Raw genomic sequence first — 26,324 nt, 5'->3', positions numbered from 1 at the left:
TACTTTTTGAAATGTACACATTCAGTCCTTATTCTTTTTCTTTTTTGTAAAATAAACCCTTCCACGTCAGCAAAACCTGTAGAATCCGGTGAAAGGACCTAATGTGTACATATTAATAAAGTATAAGGGTTTATTTTACAAGAAAAAAAAATAAAGACTAAATATGTACATTTCAAAAAATATTTTACTCACTGTCTAGTAATAATTTTTATATTTGTCCTGCTAAAGGCAATAATAATCTCTTAAACTATAATTTGCTTATGTAAACAAATGAAGGACAATTTTATAAAATACATACAGATAAATATAATTTTTCTACAAAAAAAACATTTTTATCGTCACATCCTGTAATTTAACATTAATAAAAAATCAAATTAATTTTTCTTTTATATAATTAACTAATTAGTAAAAACTATTATTTGAAAACTTCAAAGTTCATTTGTAAGTTGTAAATTGTAACTCATGAAGCTTCGATCTTTCTTCCCCAATTCACACTTCGTAACCCATCCACCCGACACCACAATCCACAAATTAACCTCCGATAAACAACCGCATCTCCGCCGGAGCACTAGCCCTAACCCTAACAACCTCCAATCGTCTTAATCTCGCCGGAAGATGGTGGTTCCGGTGGTTAAATTCCCAATATTCTTATGCGTAAGAAGTCTAGGCGTATTAATACTGATCCTAGTTCTTATATGGAATGTTCACTACAGAGGAGGATTGGCTCTTTTCTCCAAAAACAAAGCTCTACTCTTCAATGTAATTCTTCAATTCCCTTTCTATTTATATAATCTTTTCCTTTTTTATATATATAAAACTATTAGGGCTTGAGTTGGTTTTAGTTTTTAGGATATGAGAAATGTGTGTATGCTAATTATATTATAGTTTATTATTAATATTATATTTCAGATTAATTATTTACATAAATAAAGCTGTGTTTTTTTGTAGGTTCATCCTGTTATGATGGTGACTGGTCTTCTTTTATTGAATGGGGAAGGTAAAGTGTACTTTTAATTATCTCCTAATATGAATTTTGTTAGTGTAAAATTTGATAATTTTCATCAGATTTTTAAAATTTGTACAAATTACAAATATGATTATTGTAATAAGAAAAAGTAATTATGATAATTTTTTATATTATATGTAATTAAAATATGTAGTTAGAAGTTAGAACACTATTATAATTATTATAGAACTTATTATTTACAAAAACTAAAGATTAAACATACTAAAAGCTTATTAAAACCCAAATAAGATTATAAAAATAATAACAATAGTAACAGCTTTCTAGTTATGTTTAGAAAAATAAATTTATAAATTAATTAAAATCATAAAATTCTTAAAACAAAATGTGTGTAGTTAGAAGTTTTATAGATAAAAATAGGTTATATTATAACTTTTCATTCGATTTCAATATGGATATTGAAATGGAATGAAACGTTATAATATAACTCAAAGATGGAATGGAATGGTTCATTCCATTGGAATGAGTCATTCCATTCCATCTCTGATTCCATCATACCAAACACAACCATAGCATTTGGTAATCCTAATTCCTACTTCTAGATGATTCATGATTTCATGAATGCAGCTATGGTAGCATACAAAACAATATCAGGAACAAAAACTTTTAAAAAACTAGTTCATCTCTCACTCCAATTCCTAGCATTCATACTCAGTCTATTTGGTTTATGGGCTGTTTGGAAGTTTCACAACGATAAAGGAATCGGTAATTTCTACAGTCTACACTCATGGTTAGGCTTAGCTTCGTTACTCCTATTTGCAATTCAGGTTCTTATTTTCCACTATTTTGTGTATAATAAGTTCAAATATTAAAGGGTTAATCTCAAAATAGACCTTATATTTTGTGTTTTTTCCGGATTAAACCTCACACTTTATTTATTTTTTTTCCTGAAAAAGAGTTTGCACCTTTTCATTTTTATTGATCTGAACCTTTTAGTCATTTTTTTCGAAAATAATTGTAAAATGTGAGGGTTTTTTTGGAAAAAAGTTAGAAGGTTGAGGGGTTTTTTCGGAAAAAAAGACAAAATTGAAGGTTTTTTTTCGGAAGAAATGGAAAAATACAAGGAAATAAGTAAAATTGAAGTTTAATCAGGAAAAAAAAACATAAAGTATAAGGTCTTTTATGAGATTACTTGTAAAGTGTGAGGGTTTTTTTCAGAAAAAAAAAACTAAAAAAGTAGAGGGTTTTTCGGAAACAGTTGGAAGGTTGAGGAGTTTTTTCGGAAAAAAAAAAAGACAAAATTGAGGGTTGTTTCAGGAAAAATGAAAAAATACAAGGTTTTTTTTTTTTTTCAGAAAATATATAAAGTTGAAGTTTAATTTGGAAAAAAAATAAAATATAAGGTTTTTTATGAGATTAACCCAATATTAAAACTATATAATCTTAGAAAACTATTTGCTTGTAGTGGGGTGTTGGATTTGCAACATTTTGGTGTTCATGTGGTTCAACGAAATTCAAAGGTTCATTGATGACATGGCATGTGTTTTTTGGAGTTTACATATATACCCTTGCTTTAGCTTCTTGTATCACGGGTGTTTTAGAAAAAATGACGTTTCTTCAAATGCACAAGATTATTTCACATTATTGTGTTGAGGCGATTTTGGTGAATGTTTTGGGTGTTTTGATGGTTGTATTGGGTGGTTTTGTGATTTTTGGTGTTGTTTCACCTACAAATGGGAAAGGAGATGTTGTTCTTGGATCTATCGAGTAAGTAGGAGTTGAATTTTTATCTAAATTTTTGAAAGGGTTAATGTCTTAAAAACCATCAAGTTTTCAGGGTTTTGTCGGTTTTGCCCAAAGTTGAAATTTATGTCCGTTTTTACCCAAACATTTTTGAAAAAATATTCGGTTTTACCTTTATACCGGCGATACCAGGTTTTCCAGGTTACCATTATATTAAATTTGCAAAAAAACCTTTAAGTTTACCATTTTTTTGCGTTTTTACCCTTAAGTTTATAAATTTTTTTTACACTTTTACCCTAGGTATATTTTTTTCGTAATATACATATTCATATGATTTTTCTGCTTGAATACGTATAATATGAAAAAAAAATAAATAGGGTAAAAGTGTAAAAAAAAAATTATAAACTTAAGGGTAAAAACGTAAAAAAATTGTAAACTTTAGGGTGTTTTTGCGAAGTTAATATAATGGTAACCTGTTATCACCGGTAAAAGGGTAAAACTGAACATTTTTTGGAAAATGTTAGGGTAAAAACAGACATAAAATTTAACTTTGGGTAAAACCGACAAAACTCTGAAAACTTGAGGGTTTTTATGACATTAGCCCTTTTTGAAATTTTGAGTCATGTGTAGTGATGTTTTGTTTGATTTTGGTATTCAGGCTAGAAGAACAAGCAATGGTATCATCCTAAAGTAAACATGGATTTTGGTCATGATGATGATTTTCAGAATTTTTGGAACAACAGACTGATGTTGATAGATTGAATTCTTTAGAAACATGTAACAATATAAGCTACTCTGTTGATGAATTAGTTAATTGGCAACACATGTTTTGATTGTTTTCATGTCTCCTATAAGTTATTACTTGATTCATCTATGCAAGTTTTGGTCAGATTCCAAATTGAAAACCAAAGTTGTGTGATTAGTAAATTAGAAGAGTTCATAACCCAATGTGTGCAAAGAAGAAAAGGCTTCAACTTCACCGGTTAAAAGTTGGGATAATGACATAAAAAGCCGTAAGTTTGACAGAAAATGTCGGTTTTACCATTCGACAGATTTTGGTTCGTTTATACCGCAAACTTGTCATTTTTTTGTCGGTTTTGCCCTTTTTACCTGTAATAGCAGGTTTCCAGGTTACCATTAATTATTTTTTGCGCCAAAACCCTTAAGTTTACAAATATTTTGTAAAAAAACCCTTAAGATTATCAACATATAAAATATAAATACATATTCAAAATTTGAGAAAATTAAATAGTTTTTTAAAAATAAAATGTCAAAAGTTTATATCAAACTAATATAAGTTTTACTGAACTTATATTATGAAACCAAAACTGAAATATATTTTTAGCTTTACGTATGGTAAATTTTATATTGATTCGATATAATTTTTTATATTTAAATTTTAAAAAAGTTACTTAATTTTATCAAAATTTGAATTTATTCCTTAATTACTAATTAAACTTTTAAAATCAAAATTAAAAAACGTCTATTAGTTAATAATTAGTTATGCTAAAATAGTTAAACATATGAATAATATGAGATTAATTACATGCAATTAATTTTTTTAAAAGGAAAATAAAAATATTTTATATGTTTAAAAAGTTTGTATTTTAGAAATAATAACGTATCATATTTTTTATATGTTTAACAAAATAATAATATTATCATTTTTTTAATATCATAAACATTTTAAACATCAAAAATAACATAAACATTTTAAACATATAAAATATAAATATATTTGTCTAATTTATTATATAAATATATTTATTTTATAGAAAATATAATACATTATTATTTTTGAAATACAAATCATTTAAACATATAAAATATTTTTATTTTCCTTTGAAAAAAATTAATTGAATGTAATTAATATCATATTATTCATATGTTTAACTATTCTAGCATAATTAATTATTTAACTAACAAACATTTTTTTTAATTTTGCTTTGAAAAGTTTAAGTATTAATTAAAGAATATATTTAAATTTATATAAAACTAGGTAACTTTTTTAAAATTTAAATATAAATAGTTTATATCGAACCAATATAAAATTTACCGTACATATAAATAAAAATATGTTTCAGATTTGGTTTCATAATATAAATACAATAAAACTTATATTAGTTTGATATCAACTTTTGACATTTATATTTTAAAAACTATTTAGTTTTAGCAAATTTTGAATATATATTTATAATTTATTTGTTTATAGTCTTAAGGGTTTTTTTCAAGTTATTTGTAAACTTAAGGGTTTTTTTGAAAAAAATAATGGTACCTGGAAACCTATTATTACAGGTAAAAAGAGCAAAACCTAAAAAAAAAAAATGACAAGTTTGCGGTATAAACAAACCAAAAATTATCGAATGATAAAACCAACATTTTCTGTCAAATTTAAGGTTTTTATGACATTATCCCTTAAAAGTTCAACGACACAACATGTAATCCTGTTATGTTCATGGAATCTGGATTTAAGCAGCTTCAATATGACTTTCGGAAAATTTTTGCACAAATACAACACATATTTTGATGAAGAAGACACTGAGAGGGAGAGGGAATTTCAGGCATTCAAACGGAAAAACTAAACTATCAACAAATCGATAATTAAATCCACAAACAAGCAAAACCCTAATTTGTTCAGAAGCATCGTTTATCAAAAGCAGAAAATTCAGATCAAACACTACGTAATAAAACATAATCAACATAAATAGGTACCTTAGAAGAATTTCCTGCTATAATGGAAAAATGAAACGATAAGTGTTCTCAACGATCATTCATTTAATTTAAATGGGCCAGCCATTTTAGAGCCCGTACAATTTTATGAGCCCATTTAAATTGAAAGTTCTCAATTCAATATAAACTTTTTAGAGTATTATTAATATATATATATTAATATATATATATTAAGATTGTGAAAAATTTCAACAGTAAACTGTTGAAATTCTATCCAAATATGGTCCTTCAAATTTTTGTGCACTTTTTTTATTTGTTTAGGGGGGGTGTTTTGTTATTATATATATTATGCTGTGTACGTGGTGTTGCGTAGAAAAGAGCCACATACTACGTGTTTTGATTTGAATATCATTGTCTGCCACCTACTCACCGCCTCTTTCTCTTCCCCACCGCCTCCGGTATCTTTCACTATCTTTGTCGATTTCTTTTTTTGCCTCCTCTCAAACGACGAACAGCTCCTTCCTTCTTCCTCCTTCCACACAGTACATGACGAAGGTACTTCTCCGTCCACTGTCAATCTTCTACCTGAAACCAGAAGAAAAATCACCGACAAGGTTACTGTAAGGATCTGAAGGGTCAAGAACTTCACGTGCTTGCTATCTTCTACAGCTTCAAAGCCTCAATCGACTTTCTTTTCAGATGCGTTATCTTCCTCTGATGGTTCCCACCGTTAACCGGTTCTTCCAATCAGCTTCCATCCTCCGTCTCTCAGTCCTCTTTCTATCTAACCCTACAAGCCATCGTCAACGAACAACCATCCTCAACATTGTTACTGGCTATGGCGCTACTTGAGGTACTTTACTCTTCAGCTTCGCTTCTTTTTCAACACTTGATGCCAACTCAGTTCAGGCAATCGGCGGCGGAGCTAATCCGGCAGACCGCTGGTGAAATATTAATTCGGCTTTTTATGGGAAACAACCATCAGTTCTTAATTTCTTCCACCAACAGAAATTGAATGGTAATTTTATAAACCCTAGATAATTGGTTATATGAAATTGACTAATATTTGTTTGTTTCATACAGGGTGTAAAAAGTTGAAATTGTGCCCAAACATTACCTGTGCGCTTCTTCTACAGTTATGCAAATTTGCGACTTCAGGTAAACAACAATAGACATGTCCTCGCATTCCTGTTTTTCGTTGTTAGGCATAATTTTTTTCGTTTTTGTAATGTACATGTCGTCGGAGATGATGAAGTGCAAAGTCTTCTGGTGACTTCCATTCCTGTTCGCTCCAACTACCACATCCTATGAACTTATCTGGGTCTCATCTATGCCTGTCTACACCATCGCTACGCAAAGATTGAAGACTGCTAAAACCCACTGCCAATTCTGGTCTGCCAGGTGCTCGATATAATGTCGAGGTGAGTTACATCTTATTGTTTTTTATTTTTATTCAATAATTTTGATTGAATAGTCTGTTAATGATTCAGTTTCAATTCATATTCTTCATGAGGGGTACATATTCTGTTGATTTTGTAAATTTTTGGTTAACATCTAAAAACCAACAATTTGTTCTATTTTCATTATCCACTCAACCTACTTCCCATTAAACTGTTCCTTTGATATCGTGTTGTTTTGATCTCTTTTTGTTTTTTTATATCCTGCCTATTTTCTAGCTACAACATTTTACTTTCAGTAAAGCTTTGTGTGTTATCGTAGTTTCAAACATTTTTCAGGATTAGGTCCTTTTCGGCATGCAACAAAAACTTGACAAATTATGTCAACAGGTGAATTACTTGAAGGACCAGCCTAAATGATTCTACACATGCCTTTCAGCAGGTAATGTGTGAACTATCTCATACACAACAATTTTATCCGGTACAACTCCAAAAACGAATGGTAATTGCACATTTATAGTGCCTGATATTTGTTAAAGTAATACTTTTTTCCTTATGGGATGATTGTTTAAATCTATTTTCAACTCATGAATATGGGACTGATATTGTTGTGTGGCTTTCATCTAGGGTTCTCAATTTAGATGTGGGTAAAGACGGTAAATGTTTTGCACATGTAAGGTTTAACCAGTCAAATTAGGTCCTGGGTCAACCGGAAGACTGTCAGTTGACTGCTCAACGGTTCGACCTTAGGTGTGTATTTTGCGTAGTTCTATGCAACCTAATTATTTATTATTTCTAATAGTTAATTAATTTTTTATTTTCATTACAGGTTCCAACTTTTTATGTTCAGGTAACCAGTCATGACTCCACCCTTTTAGGTAGATGTAGAAGAACATATGCGCATGCTCATGACTATCATATTAATTCCATTTCTAATAATAGGTGTGCTTCAATGCTTTTTCTTTATTTAATATACATTCAAAATGTTATCTAATTAATTATTTATTATTTCCATTTTTTAGTAATGGTGAAACATTGATCTCAGCTGATGATTTACGCATAAACCTTTGGAACTTTGAAATCAACAGTTAGAGTTTTAATATTGTAGACATGAAGCCTGCAAACATGGACGACTTAACTGGTAATAGTATATTTTTTTTCTTTGTTTGTTTCAGAGGTTGTAACTTCATGTGAATGTACTGAATATGCGCATGTGAATGTGAATGTACTGAATATGGAAGTAGCTTTTCAAAATATAACAATATAATTGGTTTATTTTTGAAACTAGGATGCTATAAAAGGCTTATACTCTTGACTTTGCATTGTTTTACTAGGTGTACGAAGGCTTTGCCGTATGTCTGCTATAATAGAAAAAATTGGGAAGTGTCATATGCTTGCTATAACAGAAAAAAAATTGGGAATTCATAAGTATATGAAGTGCTACATACATAAAGCATAAATTTCTTGAGTTGATTAACCATCCTGGTCACAATTCTTTTACAAATGTATGCAGTTGATAAGGTTATTTTTTTTATTTAAAAAGTTCAAAACTTCATACACCTTGTCAAAACCTTTATTTTTGTACAATGTTTTTTTAGGAATAGAAAGAAATAGAGAGGTGGAATAAGGGAAACATAATTTGTTATGGGTTTTGTTGGCTGGAAATAGACTGAAAAGGAGCTGCAACCAATCAAGCATCTTTCTCTGTTTAGTGTCGTGCCGACTCTAAATAGAGGACTTCTTTCACAAGGGGGAGTATTGAGGCGATGATGAGTTTTATTTTTGAAAAGATTTTGTGTTATCGAGTATCGGGTGAAATTGAGGTTTGTATTTTGGCGGGGCAACTCGGAAGGCATTCCGGTCGGATATTGCAACCGGTGTTTGCAGCCATCACGGTGTTTCACCCCTTTTTCCAGAGCCTCCTCCGGTTGAAATTCAGGGTCGTCTTTTTGATTTAGTGTTAGTTTTTGTTTTTATGATGGTTGGAGTGAGGGTTATTTGTTGTGATGTTCTTTTTACCCCAATCGATAGAAACTTGGTGGCCACTCCATCCATCTTCTTCCTAATGGTCGTTGATGAAGTTAAGCATTTCTTCAACACCGCCATCACCACCGTCTTTATGAAGCTTCTGCTATCGGTAGGCTTATTTTTTTTCATCTCACTGCAACTTTAGTTGTCACCTGTTTTCAAAGTTGTCGATTGTAAAACCTCGATGGATGAGGACCATGAGTGATTTGTGCACCAACTAAGGGGTTATTAGAAGCAGATGGAATGTAAAACTTAAGACTGGCATTGTTTCCTTTTCCCTAACATTTCATTAGGGTGGTTCTATTAGTCTACAAATAAAAAAAAATCACAGGTTAAATCTTTTTACTGAATCTAGAATTCGTTTGCATCTTCTTCATCTTTCCAAAATTAGCTTAAAATGTTTAGATGATTTATAGTTTCTTTGCAATATTAAAATAGATTGTTGGGTTCCTCACCACCATGAGAAGTTGAGAAACAAACTTCAACCGACAAATGGTTGCAACATTCGCTAAGATTTCCAAATCAGAGGTAATCCCCTGTTATTTTCAACTCATTACTTTGTTTCTTTAATAACCTTTTCTTGCAATTCTCTTCAAACATAAGTTGGTGGTTCGTTTCTTGAAATGGGAGATTTGAAGACGATTGATTCATGTTTATAGCAATTTGAAGTCAAACAGTTATGTTTCTTTTTTAATCTCAGGTTATCATTTTAGTTTTTGGATATCTCACATTCCACTAATTTTGAATTGGTTTGATTTTTTACTTCTTCGTATCTGAACTTATATTTTTTGTTTTGTGTTGTCTGTTTCTTCTGATCTTCATTTCAAATTGTATATAATGAATTAGGTAGTGCGCCTATCTTCTTGAGTTTAAGTAGTAAAAAATAAGAATGGCAGAAAGAAAGCTGTTGAACAAATACTACCCCCGTATTTTGATCCGGTTAAAAAAAGAATGAGAGAAGTTGAATTTATAAGAATTATAATCTGCCACTGTGTTTAGTTGACATTTAATTTAGATGAAGGTCAATAATGAAAATTGAATAACTTCACCCTTTGTATTTTATAATTAAATTTCTTTTTATTAACGGTATATATATAATTACAACTTTTATTTATATTTCTTTCCTGACATGTGAATGACATGTGAAAGCAGACAAATATTCAGCCACAAGATGCAGTGATAGTTTTATGAGTTCCCCAAATACACCAACCAACGTATGAGCAAGAAGAAAGTATCAACTGCTTTATTTGTCATACTTTCTTTACATGCCATTCTACAGCAACATATTCCTAAGACTAGATAAAAGCTCATTGCCCATAAAAAAAAACCCAAGCTGTATTCAGATGGTTTTCTTCATAACTACTTTTCCAATTTTACCCTTATTGTTACAATTCTAGGTGAGGAGGATAACAAGTTCTAATTGCCCATTTTATTTTAACAATGGTTTAACACCTATGAAGTTGGAGTTTGGGATTCCATCCTTGGTGTATTGTAAATCTGATATATCATCAAGTGTCTTCAGTCGGTTTTCTTTGATATTAGCCGCAAATCCGACCCCCGCAAAGCGGGGGTTCCTATCTAGTTATTATTATTATTATTATTGGAAACGACCAAATTTTATAAAAACTCACGCAAAATAGAAAGTAACCATCGGGGAGCGAGAGTCAAACATACAAGCATATTAGAGATGTTTAAAACGTGAATAGGTAACAACAAAAGTCTTCTCAATTACGAATAACACATTTGCATCTGCATTTAATCCATTGATAAAGATTAAGACCGATGAATATGAAGCTAATGGTACTTTGATGAAATCGAACCCCAATCTTATATATGTTCAAACGAAAATCGTATTGTTAACCGTATCCACAAATTAAACCATTAATTGAATGAAAGTTATGATCAATAGAATCTCACAGACGTTAAAAAAATCATACTTTTACATCTTTAATTAAATCCAATATACATTCTTCCATGACCTTGGTTCTTCTTCTTTTCCTATTCTTCCATGGCAAAGATGATATTAACCCTTTGGCTTTTGATCCACAAAGAATCTTACTAGACAACCATATAACATTCACATGAGTATGTGACATATTTGACCGGTTATTTGATGACGGGGACTAGATATAAAGGTCAAATTCCAACCTATTCACCATATAGCCAAAAAAAATAGTTTATAGACCATTTAAATCAAAATCTAAAAGTTTGATGGGCTTCGATCTCATTTTCCCTTTAAACAATTTGTGTTTTTATTTGTAAAAGTACATATTAACATATCTAGTGTGAAAATGAAGTTCTACAAAAGGGTTAATGACTTTCAAGAATAAAGAATAATGTACTTTGCCTCGTGTATATATCTAGTTAGTGGAGTACTTTTGTATATGATTTATTATTGAACAATCATGTTTAAAAAATACAAATATTTTGTATATGGTTTATTATTGAACAGTTTAAAAAAATACCAATATGATAGTGTATTGTAGCTTAAAGCTTATTTGACTTCTAAGTTGGCATCTTTGGCAACCCTTATATCTTCAATGATTTTCCAATCATCTTCCCAACCAACATAAAAATATTTGGAAAAAAAAAATTCAGATCTCATCATAATGCCCTATAAGAACAAAAATCAAAATAATGTTAAAATCCATTCCAAGAAATAAAACAAACATGAATTTGAAAACTCCAAATTTGAAATCAAGTTTTTGGATTTGGTGGATTCGCTTTTTTAGGAGAAGGAGATTTCTTGATTGATTATAGTAACAAACTAGAGTTCATTCACGTGTTTATATGTTGCAATATTAGGCAAACCCATAAATCGATCATGTGTTGACATTTTTGCGTCTGAAACAATCACAAGCCCAAAAATCAATTTTGAACTCAGAATGATATGTTTGTGTTCATTTGTTGGGTTCCAGTAGCAAACCCAAAAATCATTCACGTGTTAAAGTGTTTGGAAATCAGTTAAACCTAGAAATCATTCATGTCTTTATGTGATCAATTTTCTGGATCTAAAGCAAACAAAAACCAGAAAAATCGATTTTTGCTAATTTTTGAAGGTCAATTTGTTTTGTTTTGTTTGTTCTTTTTTTTTTTTTGCAAATCTTTAAAGTTCGATTTTGCATGTTTCAGGGGAATGATTTAAGAAGAAGTGGGAGAGAGATAGATAGAGATATTGTGCAAGATTTAGGACATTGAGAAGGGGAGATATAGAGATAGAGAAAAATATATAGGAGTGTTAGCTCATGGTTGCCCGAAAAGATGATCAGAAAATTGATTTTTGTTAGAAGAAGGACCGAGATTCAAGGTCACTGAAAAAAGCTACCAACAATACGTGGTTGTGTTGATATTTTTCAACATGATAAAAAAATTCGATGGAAAGTCATATACAAAAACTTCAGTAACTAAATATGTACATGTGTCACAATACTTTAGTTTACAATCAATATACCTTAGAAAAAAAATGTTTAGATTATCTGGTAACAAAACATAATAACTTTATAAGCTATTATTATAGTGTTTTCCAAATTCTTGTTATACATGTAAAATGATCGAAAATTGAAAGATATTGTATTCTTAAGAATCATATTAAAGTGATACTGATAATCAACATATAATCCTAACAACTTGATACAATTGATTATTTATTAGAAATTGATTCTAATAAATATTCAATAATATCTTATAATTAACTGGAAATTATTTATTTCTTGGAAATAATAATTTTCATCAGCGGGCAATATAATATATCATATGGTGTGATTTATTAAGTCATATATAACATTTTGGACTAGGAACACTCTTTTGTATTTTAGCGAAAACCAAGAGCTTTTAACTTATAAAGCAGTTTGAAATTTTTATAAACTTTAGATACTTCCTTTTTCTTAAAACTGTATACTTCTATTGGCTAGACTAGATATGGGATTTTGATTAAACAAATGGAAAAGTAAGACATGTCTAAAAGCATGGGGGAACACATAGACTTTAGGGGATATGATGTGCTTAAAGTGCTAATGACATACATATAAAGATTTGGATTTATAAAGTGAGAAAGGCTTTCATTTCGTTGATACCAAAACCATAACATCCTTAGAGGATACTTACTTTCTCTCTTTTGTTCATCTCATCAAGATTACTTGTATGCTTTTACTCTATTAAAGTTCATACTTTGGTTATGAACTTTAAGCTTAAGAGTTTTAAGAGTTTAAAGACTACATCGCTAACTTGGATTATTATTGGTGTCTAAAAGGTTCTTATATTTTTCTACAACTTCCAAGGCTACCCTTGATGATTCAAAGACTACAAAGGTTGTTACGTTCTTCTTCTTCTTTGGTTGTTGTTTTTTCCAAACTTTTTAAGAAGATCCATGGTTAGTTATAAACTTGTTTATGTTGTTCAAAATATCAAAGTCTTCCGTTGCTAAATATTATGTTTTTGAAACTAATTGTTTAAAAAAAAAACTCAGCAATTGGTATCAGAGTCATCCTTGCAGGTTTGGTTGGATTTTATGATTTTTGTAAATTTTTGTTTTTGGAAAATAAGCAAAACTTGTTTTTGTAAGAAAATGAGTTCATACATATTTTCTATGACAACTTTATAATTGTTATTTTATATGACAAACATTTTCATAAATATTTTTTTTTATTTAAAGTTGTCTTGGAAAAACAAAAGTTGTTTTTATGTATATGATTATATGTATGATGTGCATAAAGTAGCAAATGGCCATTGCGTTGTTGTGTTTGTTGATTTGTTAAAAATGGTTGAAATATTTATTATTCATATGGTATGTAATAATTAAATAGATTAGTTTTCTTTTTTATTTTTGTAAGTAATAGATTAGTTTTTAGAAATAATTTATTTGTATAAAAATGTAACAAGAAATGAAGATGAATCCATTTTTTGAAAACAAATAGGTGATATTCGCAACTATAAAGTGTGTAGGGGAAATTGCAACATTTTTTGCAAATTGTTGCTAAAAGTGTTGTTGGTGGTAGTTTCCTTAAGGGCTTTTGGAGCTAATGCAACCTTTACTAAAAGTGTTGCATGTTGCTGATATGTTAACACTTTATGGAGTTTTTCCAACTTTTTGCAAGCAATTGATGTTTTCTTAAGTAGGAGATTCAATAACAACATTACTAGAAGATTTTAGTCCCTTGTTTTCTCTTTAGGAATGGACATCGCTTTTTGTGTTTGATCACAAAATGGCATTAGATGGTTGGTTTATACACATATGTTTTATGTATGCTTGTGTTGTTTATTTTATGCAATTATTATGTGTGGTTGATAAATTAGTTTTTCACATGCTAAAATAGTTTTGAACAAAATAAATTGAAACGTCCCAAAAATTAAGACAAAAAATTTCATTTTACTTATAATAAAACCATCAAATCAAACATGTTTTATAAAACCAAGATATAATCAAAGTGTAACCCAAATATCCAGATACATCAGAGTTAATTAGAAATGCGAAACAATATGGTATGTGCGATGCGATCATCCCAAGTTCTTCCCTTTGGATTCGGAAGTAACTGAAACATAAACTGAAAATCGTAAACACGAAGCTTAGTGAGTTCCCCAAAATACCACATACCATACATATCAAACATATAATGGGCCCCGCCTGACAATAAGCCCACTTGGAACAAATCTGTCAGTAATATGAGATGGGCCCCGCAACATCAAATTCATCAGCCCCCCCCCCCCCCCCCCCCCCCCCCCCCCCGCGTGCGGGTATACATACAAACACATAAACACATGCAAGAATCACAAATATAAATAACATACAAGATATTCATCAGGCCCCGCCTGGTATACATATTAGATATCATACATGCAGAGTCACACAGACAACTAGCATCCTAATCAATATAAACCATGGGTCGGCTGTAACATTCATAAATTTCACGAAACATTTAAACTTTTTAAACAATCCAATTCATCACATGTTTACAAAAATAGTTTCCAAAACATGTCCATTATCAGAGTTTTCCTAAAATCAAAAACAAAACATGAGGAGGTGCACGATCAAGCCTTTCTGAGGTACCTGAAACATAACCCAAAACTGTAAGCCCAAAGCTTAGTGAGTTTCCCCCCAAATTACCAACCCAATACAGAACCAACATAATAATAATAAACAACATGCATACTGATCCTTTAGTCTGACTGGAACGCCCCACCGGCCTATAGTCTACCTAGTACGCTCACAGAACCTTCAACATGACTGGTACGTCACATTGGGCCTTCAGCCCATATGGACCGTTCTATGGGCCTTCGGCCTGCTTGGTAGCCCCCACTGGCCTTCTGTCTATTTAGGACGCACTGGGTCTGTTGGCCTTCAACACAAAGTAGGTCCGCCTTAACCTAACCACACATATACCATGTCGACAAACACACACACACGCATGCATATATATATATATATATATATATATATAACATATAATCATAAAATTAACCAGCCAATAAAAAACAGACAAATCTTATAGATCACTAAGCATAGCATCATCCTCTCTACCAGGATACATATCTAATACTAATAGATCACTACAATACACAATCATACAATTATCAGGATAATAATCCAAAAAGGCTTGACTTAGTGCCTTCTACCCAAAAGTGTTGGATTAGTGTCTAAGTCCATAACTATTTTGGTATGTACTTGACCCGATGGTACATGGTCATTTTGGGTTGCCTTCACCAAAGCAACTTGATAGGATGAATAATGGAGAGAAAGGATTAAATATGATTTATTAATATATTATGAGAATAATATATTAAAGGAGAAATCATATTGTTTAATTAATATTAGTCAAGAATTAATAAGAATTAAGTTTGTGACTAAAAGACATTAATTAAACTAAGGGACTAGAACTGTCAATTGTATGATAGTTGAATATTGAGCTAATGGACTCCATATTAAAGGGGTGGACGAATTCTATGGGGAAGCCCATTAGAAATCGTCCAAGGCCTTTAAGGAAGGAGCCCATGGGTTGCTTAGGGATTAAGCATCCAAATTAGGGTTTCCTTGTTAGATAACCCTAATAGCCTCACTATTTAAAGAACCTTTATTCCCCAAAAACGTGGCTAAGCTTCCTTCTAGGGTTTCCACATGTTTTGGGCAGCCTCCTTCTCTTCTCTTCTTCATCCTCTTGCTCTTGGTGTTTGTGAACCATTAGAGGAGTGACATTTGTGACTCTAAGCTTCCTAAAGTCAATACAAGAAGGATTTGAGATTGTTATTGCTACATAACAATCAAGGTATGATCTAAACCCAAATTTGTATGTTATATTGATTATCATATGCTAGATCTAGGGTTTATAGTCTTGGATGAATTGCATGTACAATAGAGAAACCTAGATCCAAGCATTAGGGTTTGTATGAGCACATAGGATGTTCTTATGGCCAAAAACCATCAGTGATATCAGAGCCTAGATTGGTTTCTATTGTATTGATGCATATTTGATCGAAATCAGCACTGAAAATCGAATTTTTTTTTTGCTTATGAGTGTTTGACTCGCCGAGTCACTTGGTGCACTCGCCGAGTCAGCTGTGCTCGACGAGTCCAGGTCCAGACTCGACGAGTCAAAACGTCTGACAACTCATATTCGCGATTTTCTTCCTATTTCTGCTTTGGATAATTAGCATAAACATGTTTTTGTTATAAAATCCGAATTTTATCAATATTTGGTGATTATCCTTACCTAAATAGAAGATAATTGTCAAAATTTAGATAATCACTTGTTTTATTAGATAAAGTTTGATTATTTGTAATTTAGATTTGAATTATCTTGTGAAAAAGTTTTAATTTTTCCCCTTTAGGTTTTATAGTTTAAATTTGAACTTAAAAGTTTTGTTTTGAAATTCAAATAGTTGAAACCCTAATGTTTTGAAAAGGTTTCAAAACTTGCCCTCAAGTTTTGGAATTTAAATTTTGATTAAAAGTTTAATTTTGATGTATATTTAAATTCTAAACCCTAATGTTTTGAAATGTTTCAAAACTTTCCCTCAAGTTTTGGAATTTAAAAGTTGATTAAAAGGTTTAATTTAGGAATGTTAAATTCTAAAACCCTAGTATTGTTTTGAAAAAGTTCAAATAATACCCTTATGGTTTTATTAATTAATTAAGGTGTATAATTAAAAGAGATTTAATAAATCCATAAAAGTTTTGGTTTACATTTTAATTGAATTAAAGGTATAATTGTTAAATTTGACCACCTAGTATTTTAAAAGTGTAAAATACACCCTATACTATATATAACATTAAAAGTCTAACATTATATATATGTATGAGTAAAAGTCAGTCTTACCGTTAGTAGGTGCAACGCCTGTGTTTCCGGGCTTGCCATTTTTAGCAATGTAATAGTCTAGGTTAACCTTTGTAACCCGTTTTGAAATAATAAGAGTGTATTATTTGAGTATTATGTGTTTTGTGCTTAATTGCTTAATTATGTGGTTTGATTAATTAAGAATAAAAATAAGCGTCAAAATTTAAGTGTAAAATAAACTTAATATCTTTGGATAATGTTGTAGTAGTTGAAACGAGGTTTCCGAATATATATAAAACGCCTAAATCTGACTTCGTATGAGGAAGTTATGATTTATCGAAGTTTCGACTTAGCGGTATGCAGCCTAAAATACTCGATTTGAGATCGAGCGGTTTTTAGCCGAAACAATCTAAATGAGGATCGAAGGTCTCGTTGTTGGTATCGAAGCGGTGAAAAGTTAGGCAAGAACGGACGTCAAACGAAGAAGTTATGAATTTATAACGAAGTTTTTCTGTCGCAGCCTATTAAAAATAAATAATAAAAATAAAGTCAAACTTAGCCGACTAAGTCTAAACGAAAGTTGTAGAGCGTAGTCTCACCTTCGCGTGGATATAAAGAACGTCGAAAACGGAGTTCGTATGAAGAAGATATGAATTTCCGAAGTTTATTAAGTAATTTGTATTTATTTTTAATTGAAAAATCCGGCATTATCCGAAGGGGAGTCAGCGATCCGATCCGAGGTACGCCCCGCGTACTCGTGTACGCCCTGTGTACACTGAGGATGTCAACATTCGCACTCGATTCTTCGGATGACGCATGCAGTGACGATTTCGGAAGCAGTATGCGCCGCGTACTCCGAGGCTCCAGCCTCCTATAAATAGGATGCGAGGGCAGCCGGTTCTTTTGTTCATTTTCTCTCTTCTCTCTCCCGTTTTGCATCGTTTTGCGTGCCAGAAATACCCCGAAGCCCCGGTATCATTCTCGAGCCCCGAGGCAAGTCCCGAGATCCCGAAGATCCCAAGAAGTGCGGTTCCCGAGTCGAAGCTCTGCCCGCGAGAAGTTCGATTTTTGTAGAGATCTTCCAGATCTACTGAGGATTACTACTTCTGCAAGTCGTAGTGTTGTCCGATCGTCTTCTGATCAAGTGAGTGTATACTACCTTTCATAAACACGATAATAATACAAGTATGGTTCGAGTGTATTAAGTATATTGTTGTTTATATGTGTGAGTGTGTAGTTACTTTCTTCTAACGCGTAACTATGAAGTATTTTATACGATATACTTGTTATGTGTATATTTTGTGGTTATATGCGTGAATGGATATTCACTTTATTCTATCTCATAGATCTGAATTGCTTTCTATGAAATACATGTTACGTGGGTATGCCTCATCTGTTATGTGGAATATATATTGAATGAAAATGCTATACATGTTTTAAACTATGTATGAAAATATATATTTTATCTACTAATATGTTGGGTAGAACATGGGTAGATAGTTGGTGTGTAATAAACAGATGAGAGGCCTCGATGTTGTTGTTGTTGTTGATCTAGTTATTCAGCGGAGTATGGATAACGACCACAGACTCTTTCTAGACAGTCCAGTGGAACGCTAGCAGGTTCATAACCTGTAGGTGTTGTGAACGATGTGTTCACCGGTGTACTCTATCCCCCTCATGGTTGCCTTTAGGATATCTATTGTTGAGGAAACCCCTTAGCAGTGATGTCCGTCCCGATGAAAATCCTAGATTAGGTCCCTTGAGATAGATGTTGTTTTAGGGACGTAAAGCGAGGATAACGGGAATGGGTAATTGGGATAGTGTTGGTTGGTGAAATTAAATATAACTTATTTATTGTGGGTTGAAAACCCTATATGCTCACCAGGCTCCCAAGCCTGACCCACTCAGTTTTATTTGTATTACAGGTAGTGACGCGAGGGTATAAGATGGTTGAATCATCAAGTTGTTTTGTTTACAAATCTGTATATGTACATATTTGTTGAATGACTTGTAATGTTATCGTTTATGCTTTATGGTCTGTATCGGAACATGACATCCCGAGTTTTGATTATATAATGAAAATGCACCTCTTGATGAAATGCTTTGATAAATATTATTTTATCATGTTTTGTTTTGGGAACAAATTCCGCAACTCTTTCAAATCAAAAGGATTTACTCTGAAATTATTTTAAAAGCATAAATGAAAATCGGTCTTTTCTGGCCGAGATTTTGGGGATGTCACAGTTGGTATCAGAGCATTAGTTTAAGCGAACTAGGAATTTGTAGGATTTCTAGACTTAAACTTAGAATGCTAAGTGGAATTGTGAGTTGTGTGTCTGTTGGATTTTAGACACGAGCACTAGTTTATTTTAGGAAAGTTGCCTAAAATGCTTTTATGTGCTAAATGTTATATGTTGCCATATATGATATTAATTGTTCGGATCTACGGTCTGTTGCCGACCGGATCTAGAAACCTTATGTGTGTACGATTCTAAGCGTATGTATACGATATTAGAACTAGCATGTAAACGTTTCGGAGTAATAAGGATGATTTGAATATCTATCGTGAATGAAGATCTAAATTTCACCTTATTCGGTGTGTAGATCAAAAATGGTGAGAACGAGGAGTGGCGTTGGAAACGCGGATGAAAACAGGAATCAAGCGCTAGTGATTGAGCAAATACCCGTTGTAGCAGCTGCACCAAAACCAATAACAATGGCTGCGGTACAAGCCATGATTCGGGCTATGCTAGCCGAACAAAGGGAGGAGATGCGACAAATGTTGCATGATAATAGGGATGAACCTATCATACCTATTGAGGAACCCAAATTGATTCCCGAGCAATCGGAGGAAGGGAACAATAGTCGCATTATGAGTTAAGTTGGGACTCAAGGAGAACGAAGGAATGATCCGGAAAGGAGAAACAACAAGGATGGGTGAATGTACAAGAATTTCTTGGGTGCCAAGCCGCCAAGTCTTTCTGGAAGCCCAAAGCCTGTTGAGATAATGGATTGGATCTCCGAAATGGAGATGGTATTTGAAAGTTGCGACTGTAGCAACAAACAGAAGACCGTCTTTGCGGTTAGACAACTGAAGACTAGAGTCTTGAGTTGGTGGAAGTTGTTGGCAGATACTATGCCACAAGGAGAAGCCCTGAAAATCTCATGGGAGGAGTTCTTGGAGCAACTAAGGGTGCATTATTGTTCAGAAATAGATCTGATTGATCTGAACAATGAGTTCCAAAACTTGAAGAAGGGGAAGATGAGCATAGACGACTATGCTACTGCATTTTCTGAGAAAATGAAGTTGTTTCCGTACCTAGTGGCAATAGAACTCTCCAAGATTGAGAGGTTTGCTAATGGACTGCCTGCCGAATTTGGTCCGACAGTCAAGATGGAAACTACTCTGAAAACGGCTGTTCGTGCAGCTAAGAATGTGGAGGCCCAGCAGAAGGAAAAGGGTCTGGAAAGGATAGATGTTGGTGAAAAGAGGAAGTTCGATGGAACTTCAGGATCCAATAAGAAAAACAAGTTCTCGAAGTCTGGTTCGAGGGGAAGTGGAGGTGAAGCGAAATGGTGCGACAAATGTAAGAAGAAGCATCATGGAAGATGTGAGGTGGCGAACACATGCTACAAGTGTGGAAAGCCAGGGCACTATGCCAATGAATGTACCCTCACTAAGAAAGTTTGCTATGGTTGTGGTGAGGAGGGACACATGTCGAGGGACTGCCCGAAGAAGAAGGAGGCAGCTAGACCCAACATTCCACCAAAGTCAAAGGCGAGAGCATTCCAGATGACACTGGAAGCTGCTAAAGATGAAGCTGATGTCGCTTCAGGTACCTTTCTCGTTAACGAATTGCCTGCCTAAATTTTATTTGATTCTAGAGCCAACTACTCCTTTATATCGCATGAATTTGGTAGAAAGCTAGCTTTGCCTGTTGTTAGACTAGATGATGCCTTATTAGTCGAAGTTGCTAGTGGCAAGTTTGTACCTGTTAGCCATCGTATGAAAAACATCTTAATTGATCTGAATGGGAATAAGTTCCACGAGGAATTATTGCCTATAGAACTAAACGGTTTCGACATCGTTTTGGGAATGGATTGGCTTAGCGCCAACGATGCCAAAATTTTATGCAAGAAGAAAATAGTCAAAGTAAACCCGCCTGGGAAAGACTCGTTTATGGTGTATGGGGACAAACGCAGAGTGAATTCTGGAATCATTTCATTGATGAAAGCCAAAAAATGTTTGACCAAGGGGTGTACATCATATCTAGCATTCGTGATTGATGCTAAGAAGGAAAAGAAGGTGATGCAGAATATTCCAGTTGTGTGTGATTATCCGGAAGTATTTCCCGAAGATCTTCCTGGATTACCGCCTGATCGACAAGTGGAATTCCATATTGACTTGTTGCCAGGAACAACGCCAATTGCGAAAGCACCTTATCGATTAGCACCGACGGAGATGAAGGAGCTAATGATGCAACTTCAGGAGTTATTGGACAAAGGTTTCATTAGACCTAGTTCATCACCCTGGGGAGCTTCGGTGTTATTTGTAAAGAAGAAAGATGGAAGTATGAGAATGTGCATTGATTATAGAGAGCTGAACAAGGCAACAATAAAGAATAGATATCCGTTGCCAAGAATTAATGACCTGTTTGATCAATTTCAAGGTTCGAGCTATTTCTCGAAGATCGATCTAAGGTCAGGATATCATCAGCTAAAAGTAAGAGAGCAAGATATCGATAAGACTGCATTCAGAACTAGATATGGACACTACGAGTTCTTGGTTATGTCGTTTGGACTAACCAATGCTCCGGCAGCATTCATGGATTTAATGAACAGAGTTTGTAATCCGTTCCTAGATAAATCTGTGATAGTGTTCATAGATGACATTCTGATTTACTCGAAAAGCCAAGAGGAACATGGCAGACACTTGCGAGAAGTGTTAGAAGTCTTGAAGAAGGAGAAGCTGTATGCTAAGTTCTCGAAATGTGATTTTTGGATTCGTGAAGTCCAATTCTTGGGTCACGTGGTCAACCAAGAAGGAATAATGGTTGATCCAGCAAAGATTGAAGCTGTGACAAAGTGGGAGCAACCGAAGAGTCCACGGAGATCCGAAGCTTTTTAGGATTAGTCGGATATTACCGAAGGTTTATCCAAGGCTTTTCTTCGATCGCTACTCCGTTGACAACTTTGACCCATAAAGGAGCTACTTATGCTTGGAGTGATAAGCATAAAGAAGAATTCGAGAAGCTAAAGAAGAAGCTATGCGAGGCACCGATACTTTTTCTACCCGACGGAGTTGAAGACTTCGCTGTTTATAGCGATGCGTCTGGGGTTGGCTTGGGTTGTGTTTTGACCCAAAGAGAAAAGGTGATAGCATATGTGTCTCGACAACTGAAGGAGCATGAAAAGAATTACCCGACTCATGATTTGGAGTTGGCAGCGGTAGTTTTTGCTCTAAAAATATGGAGGCATTACCTCTATGGCACGAAGTGCAAACTTTTCACTGATCATAAGAGTCTCCAATATCTCTTTAATCAGAAGGAATTGAATATGAGACAACGACGATGGCTGGAATTACTTAAGGACTACGACTGCGAGATACTTTACCACCCCGGTAAAGCTAATGTTGTTGCTGATGCTCTCAGTCGGAAAGTCAATCTTGAAAGGAAAAAGCCAAGAGCGTTGAGAATTGAAGTTGTCTCGACCATTGTGGAAAGTATAAAGAAAGCTCAAGAGGAAGCTTCCGAAAAGAATGACCGAAAGGAGGAACGTTTGGGCAAAACGTTGATGTTCGGTGTAAACAGTCATGGACTGAAGGTGTTCCAAGATCGGATTTGGATACCTAAGACAGGAGGAATTAGAGATCTTCTGATGGAAGAAGCTCACAAGACCATGTACTCGATTCATCCGGGTAGCACTAAAATGTATAGGGACCTGAAACCCTACTACTAGTGGCCGACGATGAAGCTTGATGTTGCAAAGTATGTGGCTGAGTGTGTGACTTGCGCGAGAGTAAAGACACAACATCAGAAACCGTATGGGAGTTTAGAACCTTTGCCTGTGCCAATGGGTAAGTGGGAAGACATTGCTATGGATTTTGTCACTAAACTGCCCAGAACAAAGAATGGTCACGACATGATTTGGGTGGTCGTTGATCGATTCACTAAGAGTGCGCATTTCATAGCGGCCAAGGAGAAATGGTCTATGGAGAAGCTTGCGAATTCTTACGTGAAGGAAATTATGAGGCTTCACGGTGTTCCGTTAACGATTGTGTCGGATCATGATAGCCGTTTCACCTCACGATTTTGGAAAAGTCTACAAGAGGAATTGGGTACCAAGTTATGTTTAAGTACAGCTTACCATCCGCAGACTGATGGTCAGAGTGAAAGAACGATACAAACACTTGAAGATATGCTAAGAGCATGTACTCTAGAATTCCTAGGTAATTGGGATGAACATTTACCTTTGGTAGAATTTTCCTACAATAATAGTTTCCACTTGAGCATTAAGATGGCACCTTATCAAGCTTTGTACGGGCAGAAGTGTCGTACGCCGTCTTGTTGGCTTGAGGTCGGGGAAAAGCAGTTTATGGGACCGGAGTTGGTTCATCAAACTACTGAAAAGTTGAAAATAATTAGGGAAAGAATGTTAGCAGCTCAGGATCGTCAAAAGAGCTATGCTGACAAGAAGCGAAGACCGATGACTTTTGAGGTTGGGGATTCGGTTTTGCTTAAAGTCTCGCCGTGGAAGGGACTTATAAGATTTGGTAAAAGGGGAAAGTTGAGTCCAAGGTTTATTGGACCGTTTAAAGTTCTTCAGAGGATTGGGAACCAAGCTTACAAGCTCGAACAACCAGAAGAACTGAATGGAATTCATAACACTTTTCATGTGTGTTATTTGAGGAAGTTCACGGGAGAAGTTCCCGACATAATTCCAATTTCTGAATTGAGAATTGATGAGAACAAAAGGTTGATTGAGGAACCAGAGGCAATTGTTGACCGAAAGACTAAGAAGTTGCGACGCAAGATGGTTGGGTTAGTGCTTGTCCGATGGAAACACACGAATGGGCCGAATCTCACCTGGGAGACGGAGAGTGACATGATGGGTCGCTATCTGCATTTGTTTGTTGATGTGTGATTCCGGGGACGGAATCATTCTAAGGTGGAGAGAATTGTAACGACTGTGTTTCCGGGCTTGCCATTTTTAGCAATGTAATAGTCTAGGTTAACCTTTGTAACCCGTTTTGAAATAATAAGAGTGTATTATTTGAGTATTATGTGTTTTGTGCTTAATTGCTTAATTATGTGGTTTGATTAATTAACAATAAAAATAAGCGTCAAAATTTAAGTGTAAAAGAAACTTAATATCTTTGGATAATGTTGTAGTAGTTGAAACGAGGTTTCTGAATATATATAGAACGCCTAAATCTGACTTCGTATGAGGAAGTTATGATTTATCGAAGTTTCGACTTAGCGGTATGCAGCCTGAAATAGTCGATTTGAGATCGAGCGGTTTTTAGCCGAAACAATCTAAACGAGGATCGAAGGTCTCGTTGTTGGTATCGAAGCGATGAAAAGTTAGGCAAGAACGGACGTCAAACGAAGAAGTTATGAATTTATAACGAAGTTTTTCTGTCGCAGCCTATTAAAAATAAATAATAAAAATAAAGTCAAAATTAGCCGACGAAGTCTAAACAAAAGTTGTAGAGCGTAGTCTCACCTTCGCGTGGATATAAAGAACGTCGAAAACGGAGTTCGTATGAAGAAGATATGAATTTCCGAAGTTTATTAAGTAATTTGTATTTATTTTTAATTGAAAAATCCGGCATTATCCGAAGGGGAGTCAGCGATCCGATCTGAGGTACGCCCCGCGTACATCGAGGATGTCAACATTCGCACTCGAGTCTTCGGATGACGCATGCAGTGACGATTTCGGAAGCAGTACCCCCCGCGTACTCCGAGGCTCCAGCCTCCTATAAATAGGATGCGAGGGCAGCCGGTTCTTTTGTTCATTTTCTCTCTTCTCTCTCCCGTTTTGCATCGTTTTGCGTGCCAGAAATACCCCGAAGCCCCGGTATCATTCTCGAGCCCCGAGGCAAGTCCTGAGATCCCGAAGATCCTGAGAAGTGCGGTTCCCGAGTCAAAGCTCTGCCCGCGAGAAGTTCGATTTTTGTAGAGATCTTCCAGATCTACTGAGGATTACTACTTCTGCAAGTCGTAGTGCTGTCCGATCGTCTTCTGATCAAGTGAGTGTATACTACCTTTCATAAACACGATAATAATACAAGTATGGTTCGAGTGTATTAAGTATATTGTTGTTTATATGTGTGAGTGCGTAGTTACTTTCTTCTAACGCGTAACTATGAAGTATTTTATACAATATACTTGTTATGTGTATATTTTGTGGTTATATGCGTGAATGGATATTCACTTTATTCTATCTCATAGATCTGAATTGCTTTCTATGAAATACATGTTACGTGGGTATGCCTCATCTGTTATGTGGAATATATATTGAATGAAAATGCTATACAGGTTTTAAACTATGTATGAAAAAATATATATTTTATCTACTAATATGTTGGGTAGAACATGGGTAGATAGTTGGTGTGTAATAAACATATGAGAGGCCTCGATGTTGTTGTTGTTGTTGATCTAGTTATTCAGCGGAGTATGGATAACGACCACGGACTCTTTCTAGACAGTCCAGTGGAACGCTAGCAGGTTCATAACCTGTAGGTGTTGTGAACGATGTGTTCACCGGTGTACTCTATCCCCCTCATGGTTGCCTTTAGGATATCTATTGTTGAGGAAACCCCTTAGCAGTGATGTCCGTCCCGATGAAAATCCTAGATTAGGTCCCTTGAGATAGATGTTGTTTTAGGGACGTAAAGCGAGGATAACGGGAATGGGTAATCGGGATAGTGTTGGTTGGTGAAATTAAATATAACTTATTTATTGTGGGTTGAAAACCCTATATGCTCACCAGACTCCCAAGCCTGACCCACTCAGTTTTATTTGTATTACAGGTAGTGGCGCGGGGGCATAAGATGGTTGAATCATCAAGTTGTTTTGTTTACAAATCTGTATATGTACATATTTGTTGAATGACTTGTAATGTTATCGTTTATGCTTTATGGTCTGTATCGGAACATGACATCCTGAGTTTTGATTATATAATGAAAATGCATCTCTTGATGAAATGCTTTGATAAATATTATTTTATCATGTTTTGTTTTGGGAACAAATTCCG

At 34.1% G+C, this 26,324-nt stretch overlaps 1 protein-coding gene and 1 long non-coding RNA gene across 18 annotated transcripts; both read left to right on the top strand.

Moving 5' to 3' along the window:
- The first annotated feature begins 429 nt into the window (after nucleotides 1-429).
- On the top strand, nucleotides 430-3,549 carry LOC145093277 (transmembrane ascorbate ferrireductase 2-like). Its single transcript, XM_079031364.1, has 5 exons — nucleotides 430-759; nucleotides 949-997; nucleotides 1,592-1,791; nucleotides 2,430-2,731; nucleotides 3,366-3,549. Exons 1-5 carry the CDS (start codon nucleotides 616-618, stop codon nucleotides 3,394-3,396), a joined length of 726 nt encoding a protein of 241 aa, XP_078887490.1. The 5' UTR covers nucleotides 430-615; the 3' UTR covers nucleotides 3,397-3,549.
- Nucleotides 3,550-5,756: 2,207 nt separating this feature from the next.
- Nucleotides 5,757-10,338, top strand: LOC145093276 (uncharacterized). 17 transcript variants are annotated; one of them, XR_013702811.1, is made up of 11 exons: nucleotides 5,757-6,230; nucleotides 6,287-6,395; nucleotides 6,461-6,798; nucleotides 7,114-7,216; nucleotides 7,402-7,524; nucleotides 7,604-7,716; nucleotides 7,797-7,915; nucleotides 8,109-8,279; nucleotides 8,373-9,133; nucleotides 9,241-9,478; nucleotides 9,955-10,338. It is a non-coding gene; the product is annotated as an uncharacterized LOC145093276 (long non-coding RNA). The 17 variants fall into 17 exon arrangements; XR_013702819.1 differs by having other exon boundaries at nucleotides 6,282-6,395; XR_013702815.1 differs by having other exon boundaries at nucleotides 5,757-6,395; nucleotides 8,373-8,911; nucleotides 9,241-9,330; nucleotides 9,406-9,478.
- Nucleotides 10,339-26,324: the final 15,986 nt, after the last annotated feature.

This window comes from Lactuca serriola, chromosome 3 (assembly GCF_051521515.1).
Source record: "Lactuca serriola cultivar US96UC23 chromosome 3, Lser_US96UC23_V15, whole genome shotgun sequence".
Lineage (NCBI taxonomy): Eukaryota > Viridiplantae > Streptophyta > Magnoliopsida > Asterales > Asteraceae > Lactuca > Lactuca serriola.
This window is presented reverse-complemented; position numbering and strand designations above follow the sequence as displayed.